Below are 27,218 nucleotides of genomic sequence, written 5' to 3'. Positions count from 1 at the left end.
CTCCTCCCGTTAGCTCTTTGGACATTTTATGTTGTTGATTTAAATTAAGCTTACTGAGAACTACAGATGTTATGTGTATGATCACATGTATATATTTAAAATAAATATATGAATCTCAAGAGCAGTTTTAGGTGGCTTCTCTCTGCTCCAGAATGCCACTGAAGAATGTTCAGATTTATGTAACATAAATGGAATAGCAAAGGGACTTCTACTTGACGAACCCAGTGGAGAAAGTTCTCTGTTCTCAGGCTGTACACTTCATTATTTCGCTATTGTAAATCTTCTGTTTATATGGCTATGGAAGAGTGGTTGCCATGGCAATGCAATCCCACTGAATACCAGAATGCATCTAAAATTGGTGGATGTGACTTTTTCAGGGTTTCCTCTGAGGATTAATCATTTTCCAAGAATTTTTTTCCCACCTCCTGTTTGAACGACATTACCAGAGCATTTTGTCTCATCCTAAGACTGGGATACTGTGAGGAAGGGGAAGAGTGCAAAGATGATGGCTGAAAAGCCAAATTATCAAGAATCCTTTCCCACTAAACTTCCTCTAGTGCTTTGCACATCCAGAGCCCCTCCTGGCCTCCACCCCCTTCCATCCAAGGCTCATTCTTTTACTTAAATACCTATTTATTTTGAGACAAAATATCACTATGAAGCCCAGGCTGGCTTCATACTTGTGATCATCTTGTTTCAGCCTTCCTAATGCTGTGATTACAGAAGTGTGTCACCACATCTGGCTCTATCCTAGACACCTCTGGTGCCTTTCTTGTTTCATTTATATCTTCTGATTCCTTCTCCATCCCTCGCCCCCATCTAAAGGCACACCCTTAGCTGAATTCTCCATTTTCTTCTTTCTTCGAACATTCTAGTTCTCTAAAGTGATATCATTCCTCTTTTACAGTTGTTTTTATGCATGGTTCCCAAGTCAGCTGTAGTCTAACACCTCATTCCCATTCACACCCACCACAGACTGGGTAGCTTACTCAGAAAGCAGAATCCTCAAGATGGGGTCTTGTTTGGCTTCTAAGTCTTCCTCCATCTCCTCCTACTCCTTGCCCCCAAATGTGCCCCAAACTCTCAGCCTGGACCTAAAAGCAATATATGCACCAGCAAAAACCTCTGGTGGTCTGGGCCACACATCTGCCTCTACCATGGGGTCCTCACTTCCATCCCTGGTTTTACTATATTATTGTTTATGGGCAGTCTCTTTCCCATAAGTTGTGAGCCCCTTGAGAATAGGAACTGTGTCTTTACTGGCACATGCTTCAGTTCATTCTCCAGTAGCATGCATTCTACTGTTCACCACTGATTCAGTCTCTGGGATAACTTCAATACCTTTCTTTTGGTTCTGTAAATTCTGATGGTTTTTCCAGCACAGTTTCTCACAAATTAGCCTTCACTCACCTTACTCACCATGCTGCCATCTGCATCATCCTCATCTCGTCCTCTGCTCAGACTAGATTTCACCCGGAGGACCCTGCCTGACTCCCTGACCTGGAATCTAGCTGATCCCAGACACTGCACACAGCTTCCTGAGTCACATCTCATCACCTAGGTCCAAGCCCCACGCCTTGTCATGAAGGACCGTGGCTTCCGGGTAGCCCTGTCTCTCCTACATCCCATTCCCCATTCTCCTGCTTCTGTTCTTCATCCAGATAAGAACTCTGCTTACCACTTCCTACATATCCTCTCCCTCTGGGCCTCATCTGCCTTTACCTGGGCTAGGGTTTCAGTTATGCTCCAATTCATATGTCCAAACCCCTAGCACCCCAGGATGTGACCCTACCTAGGGCTCTTGCCCATGTGATTAGTCAAGATGAGATCATTCCCATCCAATAAGACCAGACTCTTAAAGAGAGAGAAACCTGGTGAACACAGACATCCACTCACCCACCTCCACTGCCCCCCATACAGACAAACATGGGAAGAGACTTGGTCCTTCCTTTCTTCCTTCAGAGGGAGCCAAGGTACCGACTCCTTGATTTTGGACTTCTAAACTCCTGACAATGTGGATATAATAAATTCTTGTTGTTCAATACAACTGTTGTGAAATACAACTGAAGTGCCAGACTTTCAAGTCAGGCCCCACTTTATCACGTGAACCCCACCTTACCATGTGAACCCCACTTTACCATGTGAACCTGAGATAAGCAGGCCCTGTGAGCAGACCCAGGACAAGCCTATTAGGGCCCAGTTGGTCTAGAACTCTAACCACTGGGAATGCTTAACTCTGATCACCCCTAGAATGCCTCGAACCCTGAGCCAATCAGATTTGTACCTGTGTCCTAATCTTGCTTGCTTGAACACTTGATTGTTGTAACTTTGTTTTTTGCCTTTATAAGCCCTGTGGAATAGTAGCTCGGGGCTTCCTCCTAACCTCCGCTGTGTCAGTGGGTAGGACGTGGCCCGAGTTGCAGCTCGCTTAAATAAAGCCTTGCCTTGCTTTTGCATTTCGTAATGTCTGAGTCTCGGTGGCCTTCTTGGTGGTCATCTCGCCACTTGGCAGAACATTTGGGGGCTCGTCCAGGATAGCCCCAGAGCCCCCCCCCCCCCCCCCCCGAGACCCCAGACCCCGAAGCCTTTTGGACTAAACATCTGATCAGAGCTATGGGTAACGTTCTATCTTGGGGATCTCCATCTAGCCCCCTAGATTTGACTCTAGCTCACTGGAGGGAGATCAAGGAGATAGCTCAGAACCGAGGTGTGGCCCTTAAGGAGGAAAAATGGATTACCCTGTGCAAGTCAGAATGGCCCACCCTTGAGAGAGCTAATTGGCCACCTGAGGGGAGCTTTGACATAATTAAGATCAGTACTTTACAAAGCCTAATCGAAGCCCCTCATTCAGGCTATATAGACCAGATTCCTTATATAGACACCTGGAGGGAACTAGTTGACAGGGACACTCCAGCTTGGGTTTGGCCTTTCTTACCGACTCCCTCCTCCACTCCTTCCCCTACCCCAATATTCACTCAAAAGGCACGGGGTGACAAGAGAGAAACTTAGAGGGGAAAGAAGAAATTATATCCACCTGTCCTCCAGGGAGGAAGCACGGAGGAGGAAATGCTTCCCCCTCCATACTCCCCACCCTAGTTAACTCTCCAAGAGGAGGACTCTGAGGAAGATGTTTCAGCTGTGCCCTCTGCCCCAGAGAGCCCCACTCAATCAACTCGCCGGCACTGAAGAATTAGGTCTCTTCATAATTCTGTTGCCCTTCCCCTACTCCCTATAAGTCCTGTGGATGCATATGGTCGACAACAATTCCAATACTGGCCATATGCTACTAGTGATCTTTACAATTGGCATGCCCAAAATGCCCCCTTTTCTGAGAAACCTCAGGACTTAATTTGCTTGTTTGAAACTATACTTTTCACTCACCAGCCCACTTGGGATGATTGTAGCCAGCTTTTACAGGTCCTTTTCACCACTGAGGAGAGAGGTCATATCCAAGAAGCGGCCCGGAGACTTATCCCTGGCACCAACGGAATGCCCATCACGAATCCTGCCTTGATTGATACCTATTTTCCTGAGACCTGACCAGCATGGGACTACAATACAGGTGAAAGTAGGGAGCAACTCCTTGTCTATCGCCAGGCTCTGCTGGCAGGTCTCAAGGTGGCGGCTCGCCGACCTACTAATATGGCCAAAGTTTATGATATTAGGCAGGGAAAAAGTGAAAGTCCAGCAGCATACCTTGAGTGGCTTGTGGAAGCTTTTAGTCAATACACCCTGTATGATCTTGAGACCCAGGAATCTGCTCAGATGATTATGTTTGCCTACGTAAATCAAGCTGCACCGGACATAAAGCGAGAGTTGCAGCCTCTAGACAGGCTCGGTGAAAAATCTATTAGGGATCTAGTAGCAGTGGCGGAAAAGGTTTATAATAAGAGAGAAATAGGAGAACAAAGACAGGAAAGGAAGGACAAAGAACGTGGAATCGAGCAAGAAAAGAGGAACAGAGTTGAGGAAAGGAGTTTGGCTAGAATTTTGGAGCAACAATGCAAGGACCTCAGGGAAATCCTGACCTCTATGCAGGCAGGAAACTTTAGACAGTTTGCCTCTCCAAGTAAGGAGCAGGAGCCCAAACCCCAATCAAGAGTGGGGAAGAGGGGCTGGGAATATGGCCTAGTGGCAAGAGTGCTTGCCTCATATACATAAGGCCCTGGGTTTAATTCCCCAGCACCACATATACAGAAAATGGCCAGAAGTGTCGCTGTGGCTCAAGTGGCAGAGTGCTAGCCTTGAGCAAAAAGAAGCCAGGGACAGTGCTCAGGCCCTGAGTCCAAGCCCCAGGACTGGCTAAAAAAAAAAAAAAAAAAAAGAGTGGGGAAGAAGCAATGTGCTTATTGCAAGGAGGAGGGGCATTGGGTCAAAAACTGCCCAGAGCTAGCCAAGAAAAAGGAGGAAAAACATAAAGTAGGATCAAGAGTGTTGTCAACCTTAGAGATGGCTGAGGACAGTGACTGAGGGAGTTGGGGCTCAGATCCCCTCCCTGAGACCAGGATAACACTAAAAGTGGAGGGGAATCCAGTCATGTTCATGGTAGATACAGGAGCAGAAAATTCAGTATTACTAGCCCTGAGAGGGCCGATGTCCACTAAAACAACATTGGTCCAAGGTGCGACGGGCACTGAACCCTACTACTCGAAGAACAGTGGACTTGGGAGCGCGCCAGGTAATCCACTCGTTTTTAGTCATCCCTGACTGCCTCTATCCATTGCTTGGACGTGATCTCTTAACAAAAATGAAAGCTCAGATAGAGTTCACAGGCTGTGGGGGCTTCTGTGACGAACTCAAGAGAAAAGCCTGTTAGTATACTAATAACTAGCAAGTTAGAAGAGGAGTATAGGCTATACCAGCATTTCAAGCCTGAGTCTCTGGAAAATAAGTGGCTACGGGCGTTTCCCCAAGCATGGGCAGAAACTGGGGGAATGGGACTGGCAAAACATCGTCCTCCAATCTTTGTGGAACTCAAAACTGGGGCCGACCCAGTAAGAGTTTGCCAGTACCCTATGTCACTAGAAGCAAAGAAGCGGATCACTCCTCACATTAGAAAATTGTTAGATTTAGGAGTTCTGAAGCCCATCCAGTCAGCCTGGAATACTCCACTGTTGCCTGAAAAAAAAGCCTAATTCTAATGATTACAGACCAGTGCAAGACTTGAGAGAAGTTAACAAGAGAGTAATGGACATTCATCCAACAGTCCCAAACCCATATACCCTGCTGAGCTCCCTGTCACCGAGCCATGTGTGGTATACTGTGTTGGATCTAAAGGATGCTTTCTTTAGCCTGCCTTAGCCCCACAGAGCCAAAGCGACTTTGCATTTACTTGGCATGATCCTGAAATTGGGATAAGCAGTCAATTGACCTGGACCAGGTGGCCTCAAGGATTCAAGAATTCGCCTACCATCTTTGATGAGGCGTTACATGAAGACCTGAGTGAGTACCACTCCCAAAATACTGGAATAAGTCTATTGCAATAGGTAGATGATTTGTTAATAGCCGCTCCAGACAAAAATAGCTGTCTAAAGGGAACAGCTAGGCTCTTAAAGACTCTTGGCAATTTGGGCTATAGGGCCTCCACTAAAAAGGCACAAATTTGTAAACCTGAAGTCACCTATCTGGGCTTCATATTAAAAGAGGGCAAGCGTTGGCTGTCAGATGCACGTAAAGAGACTGTGCTAAAAATCCCTGTGCCTAAGTTAGCCAGACAAGTCAGAGAGTTCCTGGGAACAGCGGGCTTTTGCCAGCTGTGGATACCTGGGTTCGCTGAGATGGCCAACCCTCTATATGAAGCCACCAAAAACCTCCCAGAATTTCATTGGACTGAGCAGATGCAAAAAGCCTTTGAGGCAATCAAGAGAAGCCTGCTAGAAGCCCCAGCCTTAGGCCTACCTGACGTGAATAAACCATTCACATTGTTCGTGGCTGAAAAGAAAGGAATAGCAAAAGGAGTGCTCACCCAGCCAATTGGGCCCTGGAGACAGCTGGTCGCCTACTTGTCAAAGAAATTGGATCCTGTCATCGCTGGGTGGCCTCCGTGCTTAAGAATAATAGCTGAAGGGAGCTGGGGATATGGCCTAGTGGCAAGAGTGCTTGCCTCGTATACATGAGGCCCTGGGTTCAATTCCCCAGCACCACATATACAGAAAATGGCCAGAAGTGTCGCTGTGGCTCAAGTGGCAGAGTGCTAGCCTTGAGCAAAAAGAAGCCAGGGACAGTGCTCAGGCCCTGAGTCCAAGCCCAGGACTGGCCAAAAAAAAAAAAAAAAAAAAAAAAAGAATAATAGCTGAAGTAGCCCTCTTGGTAAAAGATGCAGATAAGTTGACTCTGGGACAGAACCTGACTGTGGCCAATCCACACACTCTAGAGGGGGTGCTAAAACAACCGCCTGACTGATGGATGAGCAATGCCCGCATGGTCCATTACCAAACCTTGTTACTTAACCCGGCACGTATCAGCTTCTGTGTACCTACAGCATTAAACCCAGCAACTCTGCTGCCGGATCTGGATCTGGAAGCGCCACTGCATGATTGTGAGCAGATCCTGGCCCAAACACATAGCCTCTGGCCAGACTTGCTGGATTTACCGCTATCACATGCCGAGCACACCTGGTTCACCGATGGCAGCAGCTTCATTTGGGATGGAAAAAGGTATGCAGGTGCGGCGGTTACTACGAACACTGAGATAGTGTGGGCAGAGGCACTCCCTCAGGGAACTTCTGCACAAAGAGCAGAACTAGTGGCACTAACAAAAGCCTTACAGATGGGAAAAGGAAAGAGACTAAATATCTATATGGACAGCCAGTACGCTTTTGCCACAGTACAAATCCATGGAGCCATCTACCAAGAGAAGGGGCTACTGACAGCCGAAGGAAAGGCCATTAGAAACAGGCAGGAGATTTTAAGCCTCATCCAGGCCCTATGGGAACCAGCAGAGATTGCCATTATGCACTGTCTGGTCATCAAAAGGGAGTTGATTCGGTGACTAGAGGGAATAATCTGGTCGACCAGGCAGCTAAGGAAGCAGCCCTCCAGCCCAGAGCAGAAGTATTGACTCTAGTAGACCCAGGGCCATGAGCTTTGCCTCCTGTACCCCAGTATTCCCAAGAAGACTTGGAGTGGATAAAGAAAATTCCCATGGTCCACAAAACCCTGGACAGAGAAGGAAACAATGACTGGCGGAAAACTGGTGAAGGGAAACTTATCTTGCCACAAGGGCTGGGTAAGGGTATCCTTAAAAGAATCCACCGAGCTTCTCACATGGGAACCCGAAGAATGCAGGACTTGCTCTGATACTCCAAAGTGAAAATTAGACAAGAAAATCAACTTATTGAAGATATTGTTAAAAATTGCAAGGCCTGTCAGCTTACCAATGCCCCCAATCAACAAAGCATGACTAAAGGAGCTCGCCTCCGTGGGGATAGGCCAGGTGTGTATTGGGAAGTAGATTTCACAGAAATTAAACCTGGAAAATTTGGATACAAATATTTGCTTGTTTTTGTAGACACCTTTTCAGGATGGGTGGAAGCCTATCCAACAAAGCATGAGACTGCGAATGTAGTGGCTAACAAGATTCTGGAAGAAATCCTACCCAGGTATGGCTTCCCATCCACCATTGGGTCGGACAATGGACTGGCTTTCATCTCAAAAGTAAGTCAGGGAATAGCCGTTGCACTGGGGACGGATTGGAAATTGCATTGTGCTTATAGACCCCAGAGTTCAGGACAGGTAGAGAGAATGAATCGGACTCTAAAAGAGACCTTAACTAAATTGGCCTTAGAGACTGGTGCAGACTGGGTGTCACTCCTTCCTTTTGCTCTGCTTAGAGTAAGAAATTCTCCCTATCAGCTTGGCTTTACTCCTTTTGAAATAATGTATGGGTACCCCCCGCCCATTATCCCTAACCTTCAGACTGAATTGCTTGCTGATTTGGATGATGCTGAATTTTTGTGTAAACTTGATTATTTGCAGCTCGTGCACAAAAAAATGTGGCCCCAACTTAAGGCATTATATGATTCTGCTTCTGTCCCTACCCCCCATTTATTCAGACCAGGGGATTGGGTGTTCGTCTGGAGGCATAACCCCAAATCCTTAGAACCACAGTGGAAGGGCCCCTACATGGTGCTACTGACTACTCCCACCGCCCTTAAGGTAGATGGCATTGCCACTTGGGTCCATTGCTCCCATGCCAGGCCAGCTGACCCTTTTGCCCTGGACGATGACTACCATGGTGGGTGGGAGGTCTCCAAGCACCCGACTCAGCCACTTTGTCTTCGCCTCAAGAAAAGAAAGTTAGACTGAATATTGTTATAATTTTCTTTTTGCCTTCTTTCCTTGCTACCTAGGCTAATGTTGATGTTATTTTGGCAGCTCACTCCAAAGTGAGGTGACCCCTTATTTTAGGTAGTTTTGGGCTTGCTCAGGAAACAGGTATAGCCACCCGACCCTTAGAGCACAGGTGAGAAGTTTAAGTATTATTTTGTTGCTTACATTTGGATACTAAACACCATACAACTAATGGTAAGTCTGTATAGCTGAAAGTTAATTTTCAGTTTGCAGTAATCCTGCAGTCCCTTGGTAAGGTTATAGGTTCCTGGCTAGGAAAGGTCAACGCCCCTGAGTCATCCTGAAGAAGTTACAGAAGATGGATAATCTTCACCCATCAGCCCCCCTTTAAAACCGAGGGACCAGAGTTATTTTCGGATACTACTTTGGGCCCTACTGGCCCATGCCTTACCTCTATATCATCCCCTAGACATGCAAGCCATAAAATGGACAGAATGGAGCCATGATTGGCCCCCAAGGTACCAAAAAGAAAAAGGGGGAAATGAAGTGCCAGACTTTGAAGTCAGGCCCCATTTTACCACGTGAACCCCACCTTACCACGTGAACCTCACTTTACCATGTGAACCTGAGATAAGCAGGCCCTGTGAGCAGACCCAGGACAAGCCCATTAGGGCCCAGTTGGTCTAGAACTCTAACCCCTGGGAATGCTTAACTTTGACCACCCCTAGAATGCCTCGACCCCTGAGCCAATCAGATTTGTACCTGTGTTCTAATCTTGCTTGCTTGAACACTTGATTGTTGTAACTTTGTTTTTTGCCTTTATAAGCCCTGTGGAATCGTAGCTCAGGGCTTCCTCCTAACCTCCGCTGTGTCAGTGGGTAGGATGTGGCCCGAGTTGCAGCTCACTTAAATAAAGCTTTGCCTTGCTTTTGCATTTCGTAATGTCTGAGTCTTGGTGGCCTTCTTGGTGGTCGTCTCACCACTTGGCAGAACACAACCCCTTCATGGATTCCTTTCTCCTGGCCTTCAATTCCCTTTTCTTTTAGGTGCTGTTTGCCAGAACTATGGAAGCAGATTCTTGTTGCCTTAGCTGGTCATTGCCTGGGTCATTACTGCCTAACAAGGTTCTGATCCCTCTAGGCCCTTTCCTTGTGCTTATTTTGTATTCCTGATTGAGTTTGGCACTTTGCTGTCCCATAGAGCAAGCTGAGTTAAACTGAGTTAAACTGAGTTACCTTGTGGTGTGATTCCTTGCTCCCAGTCAATATATTACAGAGTTTCTCCAAACCAATTGAGGTTAGACAAGAGAGTGGGAGCCTCAGAGTGTGGGAGACAGACAGACCTGTATCTGTATTGACTTTGGGTAGCATGGGAAGTCATTGGGTGTTAAGCTGAATGGGACCATGGAGTAAGACTTGTAGCCCACCCTTGTACAGAAGAGGATGGTAGAGGTTCAGGGGTGGCAGAGAGCACTAGCCCTTGGGCTGGGTCCCCTGATTCTTAGATAAGAGCTATAGACAAGGGCTAATTGCCTAGCAAATATAGAAGGGTATCCCAACATGTGATTGAGAGCTGAGCAGGATTGGTCAATATGTCACAGGCCTTGTGATTTATAATCACTAGTACAGTTAATGAGAAGGGAGGGTTGTTGATTAGGTTCAACAAGACCAAAGTGTTTGAAGATAGATAATGTCAGGGTATAAGAAAAGATGGCCACTCTGCATGTGCAGACAGTGGTTGAGCAGATTCCGACTAAAGATAGTCAGGACTAGGGGTGGCCTGTGTGTGTGTGTCCTTGTGTGAGTGTAGTCTCTCATCTGTTGTAACCTGATGCACTTTAATGGTTCCCAGGCACAATGAATGGGAAGCTAAGAGCCCAAGCAAAAGCCTGGACTTTTCCAGGACAACATCAGAGAGATGCCTGCACATAGTAGAACTCAGTCTTTCAGATAAGAAGGCTTGGGACCCAAATGCCAATAGTATATTAAAGTCAGAGTAGTATGGTAACCATGTAGCCCTTCCAAGTTATGCTATGAAGAAGCTTACTTGATTTGAAAAAATACGGGATATTATGCAAGGTGGGAAGTACAGGCTTAGAAAAATAGGACCACACAGAATCAACTATGTAAAGCAATATGTTTCCAAATAGTAACAAAGTTTACTGATAAACTTATTCTATTTTTCTCATGTGTAGTCTAAATTCTATAGTGAGCATGTATTACTTATAGAGCTTAAAGGTAACTGTATCTTTGTATTCAAGACCATGTCAAGACCTTAATTCTGCATTTGTAAGGATCTATAACAGAATCTGTCATTCCATGTGGCATTGCAGTGATTCTATTGCTCTGCTCTGTAGCTGAGAGGAAATCCCATCTGGCTTTGGTAAAAGCATCTACTTACATTCTGAGTACTTCTGGAGTTGATCAAATTCTTCAGAAGTGAGAGAGACCCATTGTTCTTCACTCATTTTTAAGCTGACTATGAGGCTGTTGAGGCCAAGGATGGAGTTTGGTTCAGAAGGGTGAAGCGGAGGCTCAGCTCAGAGCCTGGCTCATTGAAGGTGCACAATGGATGAGTAGTTGAGGAGATGTTTGGGGACTCAAGCGTCTGTGGCAGCAGTAGGCACGTTTTGTCAGCTGAGAAAGATGGCTGCTATTCGTCAGGCAACATATTCCTGCTGTAGTTGAGGTGACTCCCCAAATCCTGGCTGTCCCTGGGTGAAAGCAGAAAAGCCATTTTTTAAATGAGAGTGTTAGTCTGAAAAAATCCCCAAAAGGTCTCAACTGAAAGACCCACAGAGGGCAATGGCCCAGTGGTTCTGCGAGAGTTCCCTTGTGGGAGATTTGAAAAGAGCATAGAGACCAGAACAGCACTATCAGTGGCAAAGTGGCCTGAGATTAGGTGGGCCATAACTTCCTACCTCATGGATGGTACTTTATCACTTGAGTTGCACCTCCAGTTCTACCTTTTGCTGATTAACTGGAAATAGAGTCTCTCAGACTTTTCTGCCCCCACTGTCTTCAAACTGTCTTCCAGATATCAGCCTGGAGCTAGGATTATAGGCATTAGTCACCAGTGCCTGGCTGGCGGGCCATACTTCCATACTCGGGGGAAAGTTTAGATGTCTCCCGTAGGCAGCAGTATTAGGGCAACTTTAACGGAACATAATGAAAATACCTTGACTGTTAGATGCTTTGTGAGTAATTACAGGAACAGAAGCCTATGTAGGGGTATTTGAAAGGTAAGCCATTCTCTGCTTGCCTGACTTCTAAATTCCACTATTATGGCTGTTCAACTTCCTTTGGTGGACCATTTTGGAAATCCAAATAATCTCCAAAATGACTACCATCTAGTGACAGGAACAGTTCTCTGTCCTCTCTGAGCTGTTAAAAGGAGGTTAGAGGAAATGTCTGCCAGCCTCAGAACAGACAGCCCAGGCAGACAGATCCCTTTGATCCTTTTCTAAAGTGAAGCATTTCATTAGATCCATTTTGTGAGTAACCGAATCAATGTAGTGAGTCAGGATTAAAATACCTGTGCCAGAATATGATAGAATGAAAAAGAGTTGAAAACATTAGGATACATTTACCATAATAAAGTTTTGTTTCATGAGACTTTTCTCATGTTACATGCAATGTGTATACTGATCATAAAGAGAAATAGTATTTCTTATTCTGGGTTTGAGGTTAAGGAAAAGCTCCAAAACACTTTGACATAATAGGAGTTGAAATAAGGACTGACTTCACTGTTACAGAAGCAACTCAGGTTCAGTAATACAAGCATCCACCCAGGGGACCCTCTATATGGCAGGTGTGGGGAGCTTGAAGCATGTGAGCCACACAGGGTGGGGGTCCCAGTGGGAGGTCTATATGGAGAGTTCTCTGGTTGTGTGTGTAGCTTTTGCTGCTCTGGACCCAGACCTGGAGGGCTAAATGAAAGCAGAGGAAAGAAATGAGGGGAGCAGAGAGGTTCTAGCTCTGAAAGGAAGGACAGTAAGTGAGAGGATGTGGGCAAGGGATGAGGTCTCTGCAGCTCAGGATCATGCAAGTCTAATCTCTGTCTTCAATCCACCAGCAGACTACAGTCTGCTTTCCTGACAATATAATTCTTCAGTGCTTTCAGTTAACCAGCAAAAAGCAGGACTGGAGGTGTGACTCAAGTGCTAGAGTACCATCCATGAGGTAGAAAGCTTTGGCCCACCTATTCTCAGGTACCTAATATTGTTAACAACACCAGTTCCAACTTCCAACAGATACCTTTTGTTATGCCAAGTCACGAAACGACCACCAAGAAGACCATTGAGACTCAGACATTCCGAAATGCAAAAGCAAGGCAAGGCTTAATTCAAGCGGGCTGCGGCCCGGGCCTTGTCCTACCCACCGACACAGCAGAGGTTAGGAGGAAGCCCTGAGCTGCGATTGCACAGGGCTTATAAAGGCAAAAAACAAAGTTACAGCAATCAGGTGTTCAAGCAAGACAAAAAACAAAGTTACAGCAATCAGGTATTCAAGCAAGACAAAAAACAAAGTTACAGCAATCAGGTGTTCAAGCAAGCAAGATTAGGACACGGGTACAAATCTGATTGGCTCAGGGCTTGAGGCATTCTGGGGGCGGTTAGAGTTCTTGACCGGCTGGGCCCTAATAAGCTTGCCCTGGGTTTGCTTATAGTTTAAACAGACAACAAAACGGGGGCTGCCTGAAAATGGGGTTTACTTTAACTCTTCATTCCTCCCTTCATCTTTCAGTTCTCTTTTCTCCATGTCTCCATTCTCCTTCCCTTGACATTTTCATGGCAGAAAACTTCTACCTTGAACCAAGATTTTTTTTTTTTAATGAAGTATGTGTGCCAGTACTGGGACTTGAATTTGGGGTCCTGGCATTATCCTTCAGCTTTTTTGCTTAGGACTGGTACTCTACCATTTAAGCTATAGCCTCACTTCTGGCTTTTTGATGGGTAACTGGCAAAAAGGGTCTTTCCTTAGGGTGCTCTATCCCCTCTGTCATAATAGCACATTCCTAAACTCAACCCTGACTGTCTCCGTCTAGTTTTTTTCCAACAGCTTTGTGCTGGTGTCTGTGCCATAGGTTTTTCTCTCTTCCTCTTGGTCTGCTCTGCAAATTGCCAACCAGATCACATCTCTCCTGGCAATATAATTCTTCAGTGCTTTCTGTAGCCTACAGAATGAGATACAATCTTTGCATGATGCACAAAGCTTTTTATGATCTAATCCCTGATGATCAATTCAGATGAAAAGCAAGGAATGTTCTTTTGAAGCATTTTCCATAATACTGAGGAATTCAACATCATAACTGTTATTACCATTGCTGCTGCTATCATTTAGTGGACACTCATTTGACACTATGCTTTATTCTTTATGTATATTATCTAATTTAGTCCTCATAAAAACATGTGCATTAAGTGTAGTCATGCCCACATAAGCACATTTTGGTCAATAACACACTGCAGAAACAACGGTGGTCTCATAAAGTCACAGTGGAGCTAGAAAATTCCTGTGATTTAGTGATGATCTAGGTTTCATAATACCATCGTTCAACACATCACTCATGTGTTTGTATAGGTGCTGAGGTTAAACAAACCTATTGCACTGCTGGTTGTATGAAAACATTACATGTAATTATGAACAGTACATAATATTTCACAATGATAATAACCCATTATGTCACTGATTTGTATACTTACTATGGTTTTTATCATTATTTTAGAGTGTTCTCTTTGTGTGTGTATGTGCCGTTCCTGGGACTTGAATGCAAGGCCTAAGTGCCATTTCTTTGCTTCTTTCCTTCAAGAGTGATGCTTTATTAGTTGATTGACAGCTTTCCTTCTGGATTTTGATAAAAGTCTTAAGACACTTTCCTGCCTGGGCTTGCTTTCAACTACAATCCTCAGATCTCAGCCTCCACATAGCTAGGATGACAGGTCCAGGGCCACTAGTTCCTGGCTCCTTCCCTCCTCACCTTCTCTTTGTTCTGGTCCTGGGATTTGAACTCAGGACCTGGGTGCTGTCCCTGAACTTTTTTTGCTTAAGGCTAGCACTCTGCCATTTGAGCTCCATTTCTAGCTTTTTGGTAGTTAATGTGAGGTAAGTATCTTGACTTTTCTGCCTGTGCAAGCTTTGAACTTTGATTCCTTAGATGTCAGCCTCCTGAGTAGCTAGGATTACAGGCATGAGCCACTGTCATTAGGTCACACTCTGACTTTTCTGTTCACATGTGGTATTGTACCACTTGAACCATGCCATCACTCCCAGCATTTGTCTGGCTATTTGGAGATAACAGTTTCACAGATTTGTCTGTGTGGGCTGGCTTTGAACTTCAATCCTCAGATCTCAACCTCCTGAATAGTTAGGATTATAATCATGAGTCACCAGTTCTGGGCCCTAATACATTTTAAGAAGCTTTATTACTGTCATAGAACATTTACAAATGTTAACCATAGGGTAGACCCTGAAGAAATTCTCCACAAATAGTAAGAATCAATGTCATAAAGACTTTATTCTTTGACTACCTTGTAAGGAAAGTAAAAAGTTATTAAACAGATATCTGTTAAGTATATGCTGTGTGTGTGCCAGATGTTTTAGGTGTTTAGTATTCAGTCACAAAACAAAAAATGAGTTGTGACCTGCATGGAATTGAGCCAGAGGTAAAGGAAGCAGAGAGTCATGCTTACATGCCGTAGTGAGGATGACTCACCAAAAAACTCTTGCCTGAGTTATCACTGCAATTGAAAATTTCAGACTGCAGAATTCCTTTTATATTTACTAGCTAGAATTCTACTGCAAGGCTCTGTTATTTATTTATATCTGCATATATTATCATACATAGATTTATTCATGGCTATATATTATATATTCACTATGAATGCTACATATATTTACTATTTAGATTGACATAAATAGTACAAGGTACATGCAAATAATTTTTTGCAGATAGTAAATAATTATAAATATAAGTGGATATTAAATTAACTTGTAAAATTTAAAATTATATTAATGGATAGCTATTCAGTGAGTGACAGTATTGTACTATTTATATATTATATAGCAATCTACTATTTTTATCTGGGTTCTCAAATTGTCCCAGATTTCAACAGTAAAAGCTTATTTGAAGCAGTTCTTAGGGTTTTTACAAAATTAATTTTATTCATTTATTTTGCTGGTACTGAGATTTCAGTTCAGGGTCTTGTGTTTGTTTGGCTTGCTTGCTTAGCTAGGGCTCTACCACTTGAGCCATGCCTTTGGCCTGGCTTTTTGCTGGTTATTTTGGAGATGAAGTCTCACAAACTTTTCTGCCCAGTTAGCTTCAAACCATGGTCCTCTAATCTCAGCTTCTAGAGTAACATTGCATTCCAGAGACTAATGACAGATGTAAAACACTTATGTTCAGCTGGTTTTGTTTTTTTTTTAAACATATTCCCTTCATTCTTTGGGCACCTCTTTATTTCTTGGCACTGCAAAGTATTTCAGGTTCATCCTGACCTTGTCATCCCTAGTTCTAAAATTAGTCTTCTCTCCATGGAGCCCTGATTCCTTTTAGTGGAGAGTGATATTTGAAAGCAAGGATTGGGCCTTAGGTATGCTCACGGCTCTGGGGCTTTGTCATTGCTTCTAAGTCCTACCAAGGGCAGAGCTAGGAAATTTAAGCACATATACACAAACACACTTCACATCTGTCTTTCCAGCTGTCTGTCACACTGTGTTCTACTTGTACCTCCAGCACTAACTGGAAACCCACAGTGTCCATTTTAGATTTTCCTTTGTTCCATATTTTCTCTTCTCCAAAAATTTTTGTTTTCATTATCTACAATATACTTATTTGCTGAAATCCACAGAGAGTACTTTCAGAATTGCTGGGCTACACTGATGTGAAAACAGAGTTCATGATTGGTTTACCATTCTTTTGTTTTCAGCCAACACATTCTCCTCCCAATATTCTTTTCCAAAGCTGCTGAGATCAGCTTTCCCACAGCTCTACACTTCTCTTTCACTTTAGGGTGTTTCTTCCATTGTTGCGGATTCCTCTTCAGTATAGTTCTAAAAGTTAAACTATATAAAAAGTGGACACACACAAGAATGGCTTTTCCCATTCCTTTTCTTTGGTTCCCATCCTTCTCTTTTATGTCTGAACATTTCTATTTATCCCACCTGGCTTTCTTCATACACAAAGCGTAGATACATGAATGTCTTCTTTCCCCATTTTTTTCTTTCACAAAAGGCAGCACATGATAGATTATTGTTTGCATTTTTTTTTTGAGTGCTGGTACTAAGGCTGAACTGACGGTCACACACTCTTGCTTGTCTTTTTTGATTAGAGCTGACACTCTATTACTTGAGCCACACCTCCTCTTTCAGCTTTTTGCTGGTTAATTGGACAGAGAATTTCATGGACTTTTCTGCCCAGACTGGCCTTGAATTATAATTCTCAGATCTCAGCCTCCTGATCAGGTATGAGCCACTAGTGCCTGACTTGTAAATTGTTTTTTGCAATTAACAATATAGCCTATAAATTTCTCCATATCTATCCACAGAGCTATTCTTCACTTAGAACCAATATGACTGACACTTTCTTGCTTAAAACCCTTTTTGACTTCCTGCCTTGGCTCCTCAGATACTTCTAGAAGTTCCTTTACCATGGTAACAACTCACTTCCCCATTCTCACCTCAATTAGCTTTTGCCCCATACATTCCACTTTGCAGCCAGATTAACCTTCTATTTCTAGCATTAACAAAATGCCTAGTACATGGGAAGACCTCATAGACCTGAGCTAGGAAACTGACCAAATATGCTGTGCCTTCAATCTACCTGGAATTCCCTTCCCTACTTCCTGCAAATAAGCCATTACTCATTCAACTAGTTCTGGATAAAAGGGCCACTTCTGGATCCTTTCAGATCTCTTTGAGCAAATGTATCTACTTTCCCAACTGTGTTCCAATATTTCTGTGTTGTGGTACCTGATGGTTCTATGAGACCCAAAAAGCTAATTACCACCCAAGCTGATATGAGGAGAATAAGCAGGAAATTATGAAGCTGAAGTAGACACAGAGGTCTAGAAGCTTCCTAGAAGAACCTATGCCCCTGCTGAGAGGAGGTAATGAAGCAAAACTGTGTGTTATAGTAATTTGAAAATATTCATATTGAGAGAGAGAGAGAGGAAGAGAGAGAGAGAGAGAGAGGGAAAGTAAGTCTTACTGGGCCTTGAACTCAGGGTCTTGATCTCTTTCTTGCTAGGCTTTTTCTGCTCAAGGCTGGTACCCTACCACTTGAGCCACAACTCCACTTCTGGCTTTTTGCTGGTTAATTAGAGAAATGATCTTACACACTTTTCTGCCTAGGCTGGTTTGAACCTTGATCCTCAGTTCTCAGCTTCCTGAGTAGCTAAGATTACAGACATGAGCCACTAGCCCTGGACTAATACTGATATATTTGTATCACAATTTTTCTGATATAGCTCAGAGCTCTGCTTCAAAGTGGAAGAGGCCACACTTTTTAAAATTTCCATCAGGAAGAACAGGGGCCTGAACACTGCTTAACTCTCCAGATGGATCCCACATGAAGGCCCACCTCTGACTTCTGCCCTTTGGTACAGATAACAGCGAAAACACACAGAAGGCTGTGCTGGCTCACACCAGTCAGCATTCCTCTTTCAGCACCAACCCAATCACTCCCCTCTCAGAGGCTCTTTTCAGTGTAAACAATCTTCTTATTACCACCCCGAGCATCTTTCCTGACAGAACAAAATTTAATAGGGTTTTCTAAATAAAACTCAGATTGGATATTGTCTGACTTGGATGGGAGAGGAGTATTTTATGTCACTGAAGCTATGCCACTCTGAGCAATTGCTTCAGCTCCCTGGGCCTCAGTTTCCTTGTCTATAAAATGAGGGGGTAGAAATAATGGTTTCAAACACATTTTCTAGCTCTGCAATTTCATATACTGGATCAAACTCTATTTGTTCTATACAGATGTCAGCATGGAAATCACGAGTCAGAAGGAGACGACAAATTCAATGAGGATTGAATTGCACCCCAGGTCTCTATTCATTCGAATGAATCAGCCATACCCAATTATCCAGGAACAAACACCTCTTCATCTCCTCTTTGCTCTCCTAAAAACATTAGTTCATGAATATGACATCAGATTGGGAGAACTTATTTATATGCATCTGAAGATTTATAACAAAGCCGTAATGAGTCCAATTTTTATAAGGGAAATGGCTGGAAGCTACAAAAGATAAGAGCTTTCTCTCTCCCTGTATTTGAGACGAGTCAAATCCTGACGATTGCCCCTTCACTGGCTCTTATTCCTGCTAATTCTTCTTCAACCTTGTGACTCCTACATGGTTCATGGAGTTCAGTTCAAGTATCTCTTACTCTACGAACTCCTCTTAATTTCCTAGACTGGGCTGAAAACAATTTTCTGTGTGTTCAATAACAATTTAGACTTTTCTGCATTATGACACTAAGTACACTGCATGGAATAGTTAACGCTCTGCTTTACAAGACTGAATTTCTTCAGGGCTCTAGCTCTAGCTGCAACATCTTGGCCACTAGGAAAGTAGATCTCATCTATTTTTTTTCCCACTGAGATCATTTGCCTGGAATAAAACCATACGGTCTACATGTTCTTATAGAGAAAGAACTGATCATAAAGAAGAGAAACAGAAGACATGAGTTGCTGACAATAGTATTTGGTATCCACATTGTCATATTGAAATACTGTCCTATAAACTTATAGACTATCAAAGTTATAAACTATATCTTCTCCAATCACTCTATTATATATGTTTATATATAAGTGATAATTACAATCACTTTATTATGCTTATCGTGATACTGTGCTGCAGGCACTTATTGATAACATGTTAGTAGTATGTTACTTGATTTCATCAATGAGTTGTCACTATTGTCATTGTCTGTTTATTAATGGTCCCCCACCATTCCTGATACTTTGGAATCTTTTTAGTCCCTTTTCTCATGTGCCTGTAACTTACCTTTAGCCACATTAAAGCAGAAGAAGCAACACTGTCTGCTAAAGTCTGGCAACTTTGATTTATTATGTTCTTGGGAATACCAAACTGCCTTGTAAGAAGCTTAGCTGCTTTGCTGGACAGACTACCCAGGGACCACATGGATGGAGGAAAGCTTCATATTACATGGAGAAGAAACTGAGCAATTCAGCTGATGACAAGACCTGAAATCCCAGATTTATGAGACCCTAGTGAAACCATTCCTGCCATCACTCATCCATCCAAGTCATCCTATGCTATGTGTGACACTACACATGTAAGCCAGAAGCCAGAAGCCATCTTGATGTTTATAGAATCGGTAAGCGTATTGTGGAGTAGAGATAACCTATTCTTGCTCCGCCTCGCCTGAATTTCCAGTGCACACAATCTTGAAGGATAAAAACACTATGGCTGAGCCACCAAGTTTTAGAGTAATTAGCTATGTGGTCATAGATTACTTATACAACTGTATAGGTACTTTGGGGGTAGAAATTACAGATGTATTTGTTTATCAACATGATATATGTTATTTGTGCTTGAAATGCAATTTGTTCATCTCTTTAAAATCTACTAATGGGAAAATGATGGGCTAAAAATATCTTGGATGAAAATCTATTACTGTATGCTGTAAGGTTAACCAAATATACTCTACAGACTCATAGGATAATGATGAAGTCAAATAAGCTGTAGTTTTTTAATTACAAAAAAAGTATAGCAGTAGATGAAAAATCACAACCAAATCAAAACAAGACTGATACTGCAATAATAGTGTGACCTTCCTCCAAGTCATAGGGTTTTCACCATCTGCTTGAGCCTTTAGAGACATCCTGAATTCACAGATAACTGAAGTAGAACCCTCAGGGAACTTGGTAATGAGATAATTTGAGTTTATGAATAGTAAATATGAGTAGTATCTAATAACTCAGCAGATTACCAACACAGTCTTTAAATATGAAAATAAAGCCTTGGAATTACATGTTAGTTACCCATAAGAATTCAGGAAGCAGATTCATTTGAGGAACATTTTGTATCCATTTGTGGTCTCAGAGTGAGGGTGAGAATCACAAGCATGTCTGGCTGAACTGAGTTGCCCAGGTGTGGGTCCAGTGACTGGGGAAGGTTGGTACCTCAGAGCAGATATTATGCTTGTAGGGAAAGGTGAGAACGCTAGTCCTCACCTTTGTCATACACAGTGGGGCTGCCTTTGTCACACAGTGTTTGTCTGAGGAGTGTGGATAGCTGAGGGTCATCATAGCCTGAGAAAGAGTCATTAATGCATCTATTTGTTCATCTACTAAACAAATCATTGTAACAACAAGACATAATAGTAGCAACCTCCTGTGTAGACCAGAATCCATCTGCTGTTTCCCTCACTTCATCTGTAACAGGCACCAAGCGCTGTGAGGAAGGTTATTTTTGTGCCATTACAAGGGCTTGAATTCCGGGCCTAGTGCTCTTGCTCAGCTTTTTTTTTTTTTTTTTCTCAAGGCTGGTGCTCTACCACTTGAACAACTTGTTGCTTTTTGTTGATTAATTGGAGATAAGAGTCTCTTGAATTTGTCCACCTGAGATTACTTTGAATATAGATATTCAGATACCAGTCTCTTGAGTAGCTAGGATTACAGTTCTGAGCTAATAGCATCTGTCCAGAAAGGTATTTTTATAGATTTTTTTCTATAGTTTAGAAGTTCTCTCACTAGTAAGTGACAGGACTCTGGTATTGAAGCCAAGTCCTTTTAGTTCCATGGTACATGGTCTTTCCTCTATTGCAACAACTCTGTGTAAGTTAGTGTTGAATACTAAGAACCTGGCCCTTTGCAAGTGCTGATACCCTCAATGAGTCATGCTTCCCTCCAATGGGAGCAAAGCCAAAGGCAAAAACCACAGCATGTCCCCTGGAGGACATTATAAGTAGAGAGGAAAAGAAAAAGTTACTGCCCATGAATACAGAATGAAAAATGCAAAACATGCTAGAGATTTGGAGGTCAGAGAGAAGACCAACAAAATCTTCTGAAACCTGGGAGCATATTCATTCAGCTTTGCTCCTAGGGGTGCTGCCATGGAGATGTTAAAGAGGGCTTGTACATAGACAGCAACAGAAAAGTCTGATTCTGGATTACAGTTGAGGGGCTAAGAAGAAAGGATCATGAGAGGAGACCTGAAATGTCTTCCCCAGACTTGTACTCAGTGTCAGAGGAAACTTTTGCCAGATGGTCCATCCCAAGTCTAGCCTTGGAGATCAGAATTCAGATCCTGGCTCTACTACACACAAATGTGTGGTGTGAAATAGTTTGTTCTCCATCTCTAAATGGGCATAATAACATTAATACGTGCTTTATAAGATTGTTATGAGGTTTATTTATATAACATTTATGAGTCATAGCAAGTTGAAATACTTTGTTTCAGTGGTGCCTAAAGTTGTGGTACCCATACAAGCAACAATAACATTATCTGGAAATAGGTCATAAAAGGAAATTCTTGGAAACCACCAAATATCTATGGAAATTCAGGATGACCTAGCAATATGCAGGTTTGTTGTAACCACTGCTTGCTGTTAATATAAGGGCCAGGGATAAGAGGAGAGACTTGGAGTACCTGGAGCTATCCCTTCTTCTTCGGGGGCCCTCAGGCAGACAGATTCTCCATCACTCATGTCAACCCTGTTTTTCTGATGCAGGAAAATCTTACAGAGAAGCCAGGGCTCCAAGACTGCCAGAAACTGTCATTCTGCCACATTTCAAAATTTCTCATGTTATGACTTACATTCCCTGCAGAATTTTTTATTTCTTTCCATCTACATCTATTTTTCATGCTTGTGACATGTTGTGCCCAATATGTCATCTAGGGAGGGCAAAGAGTGAGTAATACACATTTCTTTCCATAAAGTGAATGGACAAAAAGTAGAAACAAAAACCTTCCAAGAAAGCAAGAAAATGCCCACTTTTCATCCCCACATCAGAATCAGAACTTTCATGGTCGTGAAGCATGAGAGTGGCACTTGGGCAGGTTCAGGACACCAGGAGGTATGGGGGTAGTTGGGTATTGTGTGTGTGTGTGTGTGTGTGTGTGTGTGTGTGTGTGTAGTAATAATCACAACCAAAGCACATCAGAGAGGCAGTATTCAATTTTGGAACAGTATGTGAAGCCACACTGAATGAGCTTTGTGGGGCAGGAGGAACTTGTGGTCAGCTGGACCATCACCATTTCCACTTCTTGAACCTCCTGAATTCTCCTTTTCAGCTTCCATCTCCCTCTCCATTTCTCATTTTCTAATTTCCTTTTCCTTTCTTCTTCTTTCTTTGAATCATAACAATACAAACAACAGCAATCATCTATTGAGTCTACTGGCTCCACATATATGTACTCTTCAAAATAATATTTCTAGGCAAGTATTATTGTACCACTGTACATAAGACCAGACTCCTTACAGATCACCAAGCCTTTATTCAAACCCAAATCAGCCTAAATATAAAACTCAAATCCTCCTAGTATATGTATTGGCCTCAGGAAGGTTATTAATACCATCCTTAGGTTACAAACTCCCTAAGAATGTATTTTCTGGCTCACTCCAGGAACGTAAGATTTAGATACTTCTTTCTTTATCCACAACCTTGTAACGGATAACCATGCAATAATAATTCAGCACCATGGACAATAGTATGCAGGGTGCTAACCATTCCACTCCTAACCCACACAATATTTCTGGATGGCTCCCTTTGGGTACACCCGGAATCTAATTTGAAAAATAACATAATAGCTAACTTTTACTGTGTGACAATTGGCATTAATTACTGTTTCTTGTTGACTCCACGTAGATACCATGTGAGAAACAGGTACTGTGTTCATTTTAAAGATAAGGAAACTGAGGGACAAGGGCTAAGTCACTTACCTAAGGTCATAGAACTATTATCTTGTTGGATCTAAAATTAAAGTCCAGGTGATTTGATTCGGAATTGTTCATTATGGAATTATTTTTAGATATACATACAAAATGCATTTAACCTGCATTGAAGGCCCTTCACATTGCTTAGTTTTTTGGCTACTATTAATAATTGTCAACAATTTAATAAGTACAATAACATCTTTACTGTTGTTGCTACCTAATGAACTATAACTTAAATAAATATAAAAACAAATGTCGTTCCCCAAAGATAGATGGCACTAATACTGTATGATAAGAGCTAAGAGTTGGTTCTAACACTCTGGAAGGAAAATGGAATTTCTGCTGGGAGAAAGCTTAAATATTATTGACTTCACTCTCTACAAATTCATCCAGCTACTGAATATAGAACGGATTATATCCAAGGGCTCCAGGCCACACTACAGCACCCTCACTGGTTTGCATGGGAAATAAATTTGCTCCCCTATGCCCTACCCACCAGGTTCCAACCCTGTCCATCTGTGGTTTCTGAAAGGAGAGTCATGAGCCATCTGGGAAATGTTTTCAATTTGATGCTTTATTAACATGACAATATTTAAAAGTATGATGAATGTATTTGTATTCCTTAATGACTATCTTCTGCTATGTGATTCTGGAATATTGCCATGGGCATGCCTCCTTTACCTTGTGTCATGTAGCAGCAACATTAGCAACAAAACAGAAACCATAACTATAAATACAAAAGATTTTGTTAATGGATGAGAGAATTCTATATCCAACATTTCGGCAAGTTGAAAACCTAAATGAAATGGAAAAAAATTTGAGGAAATAGAAACTATCAACAACAATGTTCATCGCAGCACAATTTGTCATAGCGAGAATCTGGAACCAACCCAGATGCCCCTCAGTAGACGAATGGATCAGGAAAATGTCGTACATATACACAATGGAATTTTATGCCTCTATCAGAAAGAATGACATTGTCCCATTTGTAAGGAAATGGAAGGACTTGGAAAAAGTTATACTAAGTGAAGTGAGCCAGACCCAAAGAAACATGGACTCTATGGTCTTCCTTATTGGGAATAATTAGTACAGGTTTAGGCAAGTCATAGCAGAGCATCACAAGGCCCAATAGCTATACCCTTATGAACACATAAGATGATGCTAAGTGAAATGAACTCCATGTTATGGAAACAATTGTTCTATCACAGTTGTAACTACTTTCAACGTCCCATGTGTATATGTAGCTTCTATTATTGATGATGTTCTTGTATCACCTTCCTGTGGTTGTACCTACACTATCTCTGTAATCTTATCTGAGTATATTGGAAATCGTGTATACTGGTATTTGATGCAGGAAATTGAAAGAGAATACCAAATTTGACAGACACAGGGTAAAAAAAGACAAACAACTACAAAAGCAATACTTGCAAAACTGTTTGGTGTAAGTGAACTGAACACCTGGGGTGGGGGAAGGGAAAGGGGGAGGAGGGAGGGGGGTATGAGGGGCAAGGTAACAAACAGTACAAGAAATGTTTCCAATGCCTAATGTATGAAACTGTAACCTCTCTGTACATCAGTTTGATAATAAAAATTTGAAAAAAAGAAAGAAACTATCAAAAGTGACTCAAGAGCTGGGAGCTGGAGGCTCACTCCTGTAATCCTAGCTACTCAGGAGGCTGAGACCTGAGGATCAAGGTTCGAAGCTAGCCTGGGTAGGAAAGTCTGTAAGATTCCTATTTCCAATTAACCACCAGAAAACTGGAAGTTGTGTTGTTGCTCAAAGTGTTAGAGTGCTAGCCTTGAGCAAAAGAGCTCAAGGCCAGTGTCCAGGCCCCCTCTTCAAGCCCCATGACTGATGAAAAAAGAAAGGAAGGAAGGAAGGAAGGAAGGAAGGAAGGAAGGAAGGAAGGGTGATGCAAGAGATAGAAAAGTCCAACTAGCCCTGTAAAAAGAGATAAGACTGAACCAATATTCAAAGAAATACTTGTCCCCGGTTCAGAGCAAGTTCTAGTAACTATCAAGGAACAAATAATATCTTCTTAAATGAAGTGTACCAGACTGAGACAATTAAGTTAACTTACATTTATTTTATGTGGCCAGATTTGCTGGTTACAAAATCTAAATGAAGAAAATACAAACAAAAACAAATTAAAGACCACCTTCAGGTGTTAAATTAAGCAAAACCCTACACAGAGTAGTAAAATTCTGTCTAATATCAAAAGAACAATGCCTGGATTCTCATTCCAGGGAAGTAAAGATGAGTCAACATTGTCAAATCTATCAATACATTGTACTAAAAAATACAATGCTACATGACTCTTTCAATACATTTAGAAAAAATTTCAGTATTCAAATATGGTGGAAAATCAAACAAAAACCTAAGCACATTAGAAGATAAACGAAACCTCCTTTTTGTGTGTATGTCAGTACCGGGGCTTTACATCCTTTCACTCTTACTTGTTTTTTTTGCTCAAGGCTGGTGCTCTACCACTTGAGCCACACCCTTGCTTCCATAAATGAAGTAACTTTTATTCATAGTGGTTATGCACCAAAACTCACAACAAATGCTATGCAACATAGAAAAATACTAGAGATATTACCATTAAAATCAAGAGCAAGAAAAGGATGAATTTATAATCTTTATTATCCAAGTCTACTAGAGAAGCTAGCCAATGCCAATACATAAGAAGAAATTTGCTGTGCAGAATCTGAAATGGAACAAATGAAAATGTCACAAATTTTCAGGGCTCTAATAGCACACCTACAAAAATCAATCAATATATAAATTATTATTAAAGGATATCAGCAAAATGACTGATACAAACCAGTATTTAAAAATGAAATTCATGGGCTGGGAATATGGCTTATAGTGGTAGTGTGCTTGCCTAGCATGCATGAAACCCTGGGTTCGATTCCTCAGTACCACATAAACAGAAAAAGCCAGAAGTGGCACTATGGCACTATCCTTGAGCAAAAGAAGCTCAGGGACAGTGGCCAGGTCCTGAGTTTAGGACTAGCAACAACAACAACAACAACAAAACAAAAAAAAAAAAGAAAGAAAGAAATTTGCTGCATGCCAGTGGGTCATAATTATAATCCTAACTATTCAGGAGGCTGAGATCTGAGGATTTTTCTTTTGTGGTTTGAAGCTAGCCCATGTAGGAAAGTCCATGAGACTCTTATCTCCAACCAAAAGCCTAGTTGTGGAACTATCTTGCAAGTGATTAGAGTGCTGAGTCTTGAGCAAAAAAGCTCAGGGCTGGTACTCAGGCCATAAATTCAAGCCCTAGGATCAACACAAAAAGAAAAGAAAAGAAGAAAGAAAGAATGAATGAAAGAATGAAAGAAAGGAAGGAAAGAAGGAAAGAAGAAAGGAAAGAAAGAATGAAAGGAAAAGAAATTGGCCTTCCTACACACCAGAAATGGTCAATTAGGAAATTTAGTATGATTAAACAAAAGATATATTTCAAACTTTTAATGAAAGGTAGAATATGCCCTGGAATAACTCTAATAAGACATGCTGAAGCCATTATAGATAAATCTATAAAAAAAATTATAGGACATAAGGAGAAGCCCTAAATTATGGAGAAAAATCTTATTCAAACATGAGAAAGTTCTCTTTAGGTATAGTACTTGGGAAAGTTAAAGACCTTAATCTAAGCCTTAGTTTCCTCATGTAAAATAATAATCAAATGTCTTTTATGGTTTTTTTGTGACTCTGGAAACAATGAAGGTATAGTCCAGGTGGTGGATCATACCTGTAATCACATGGTCCAAGACCATTGGCCAAAGGTTATCTAGACTCCATTATCAACAAACAAGATGGGCATAGTGGCTCACTCCTATAATCTCAGCTATTCAGGAGGCATAGGTAGGACTATCACAGTTTGAGCCAAGTCCCAGAAAAAATGTACAGTGCTGAAAAATAATCTAAAAGCAAAAGAGCAAAAAGTATTAGAGGTGTGGCTCAAGTGGTAGAGTGCTTGCTTACTAAGCTCCAAGTCCTGAATTAAAACCTCAG

General features: G+C 42.1%; 1 protein-coding gene across 1 annotated transcript in view; it reads right to left on the bottom strand.

Moving 5' to 3' along the window:
• The window catches only part of Dgkg (diacylglycerol kinase gamma), a 231,081-nt gene that overhangs the window by 179,077 nt on the left and 24,786 nt on the right, over positions 1–27,218 (bottom strand). The window contains exon 2 of the mRNA XM_048347002.1: positions 10,692–11,004. Within this exon, the coding sequence (XP_048202959.1) occupies positions 10,692–10,758 (67 nt within the window). The 5' untranslated portion in view covers positions 10,759–11,004. The remainder of the gene's footprint in view (positions 1–10,691; positions 11,005–27,218) is intronic.

This window comes from Perognathus longimembris, chromosome 5 (genome assembly GCF_023159225.1).
Source record: "Perognathus longimembris pacificus isolate PPM17 chromosome 5, ASM2315922v1, whole genome shotgun sequence".
In the NCBI taxonomy this organism is placed as follows: Eukaryota; Metazoa; Chordata; class Mammalia; order Rodentia; family Heteromyidae; genus Perognathus; species Perognathus longimembris.
Note: the sequence above shows the minus strand (reverse complement) of the source record. Positions and strands in the feature narration are given on the sequence as shown.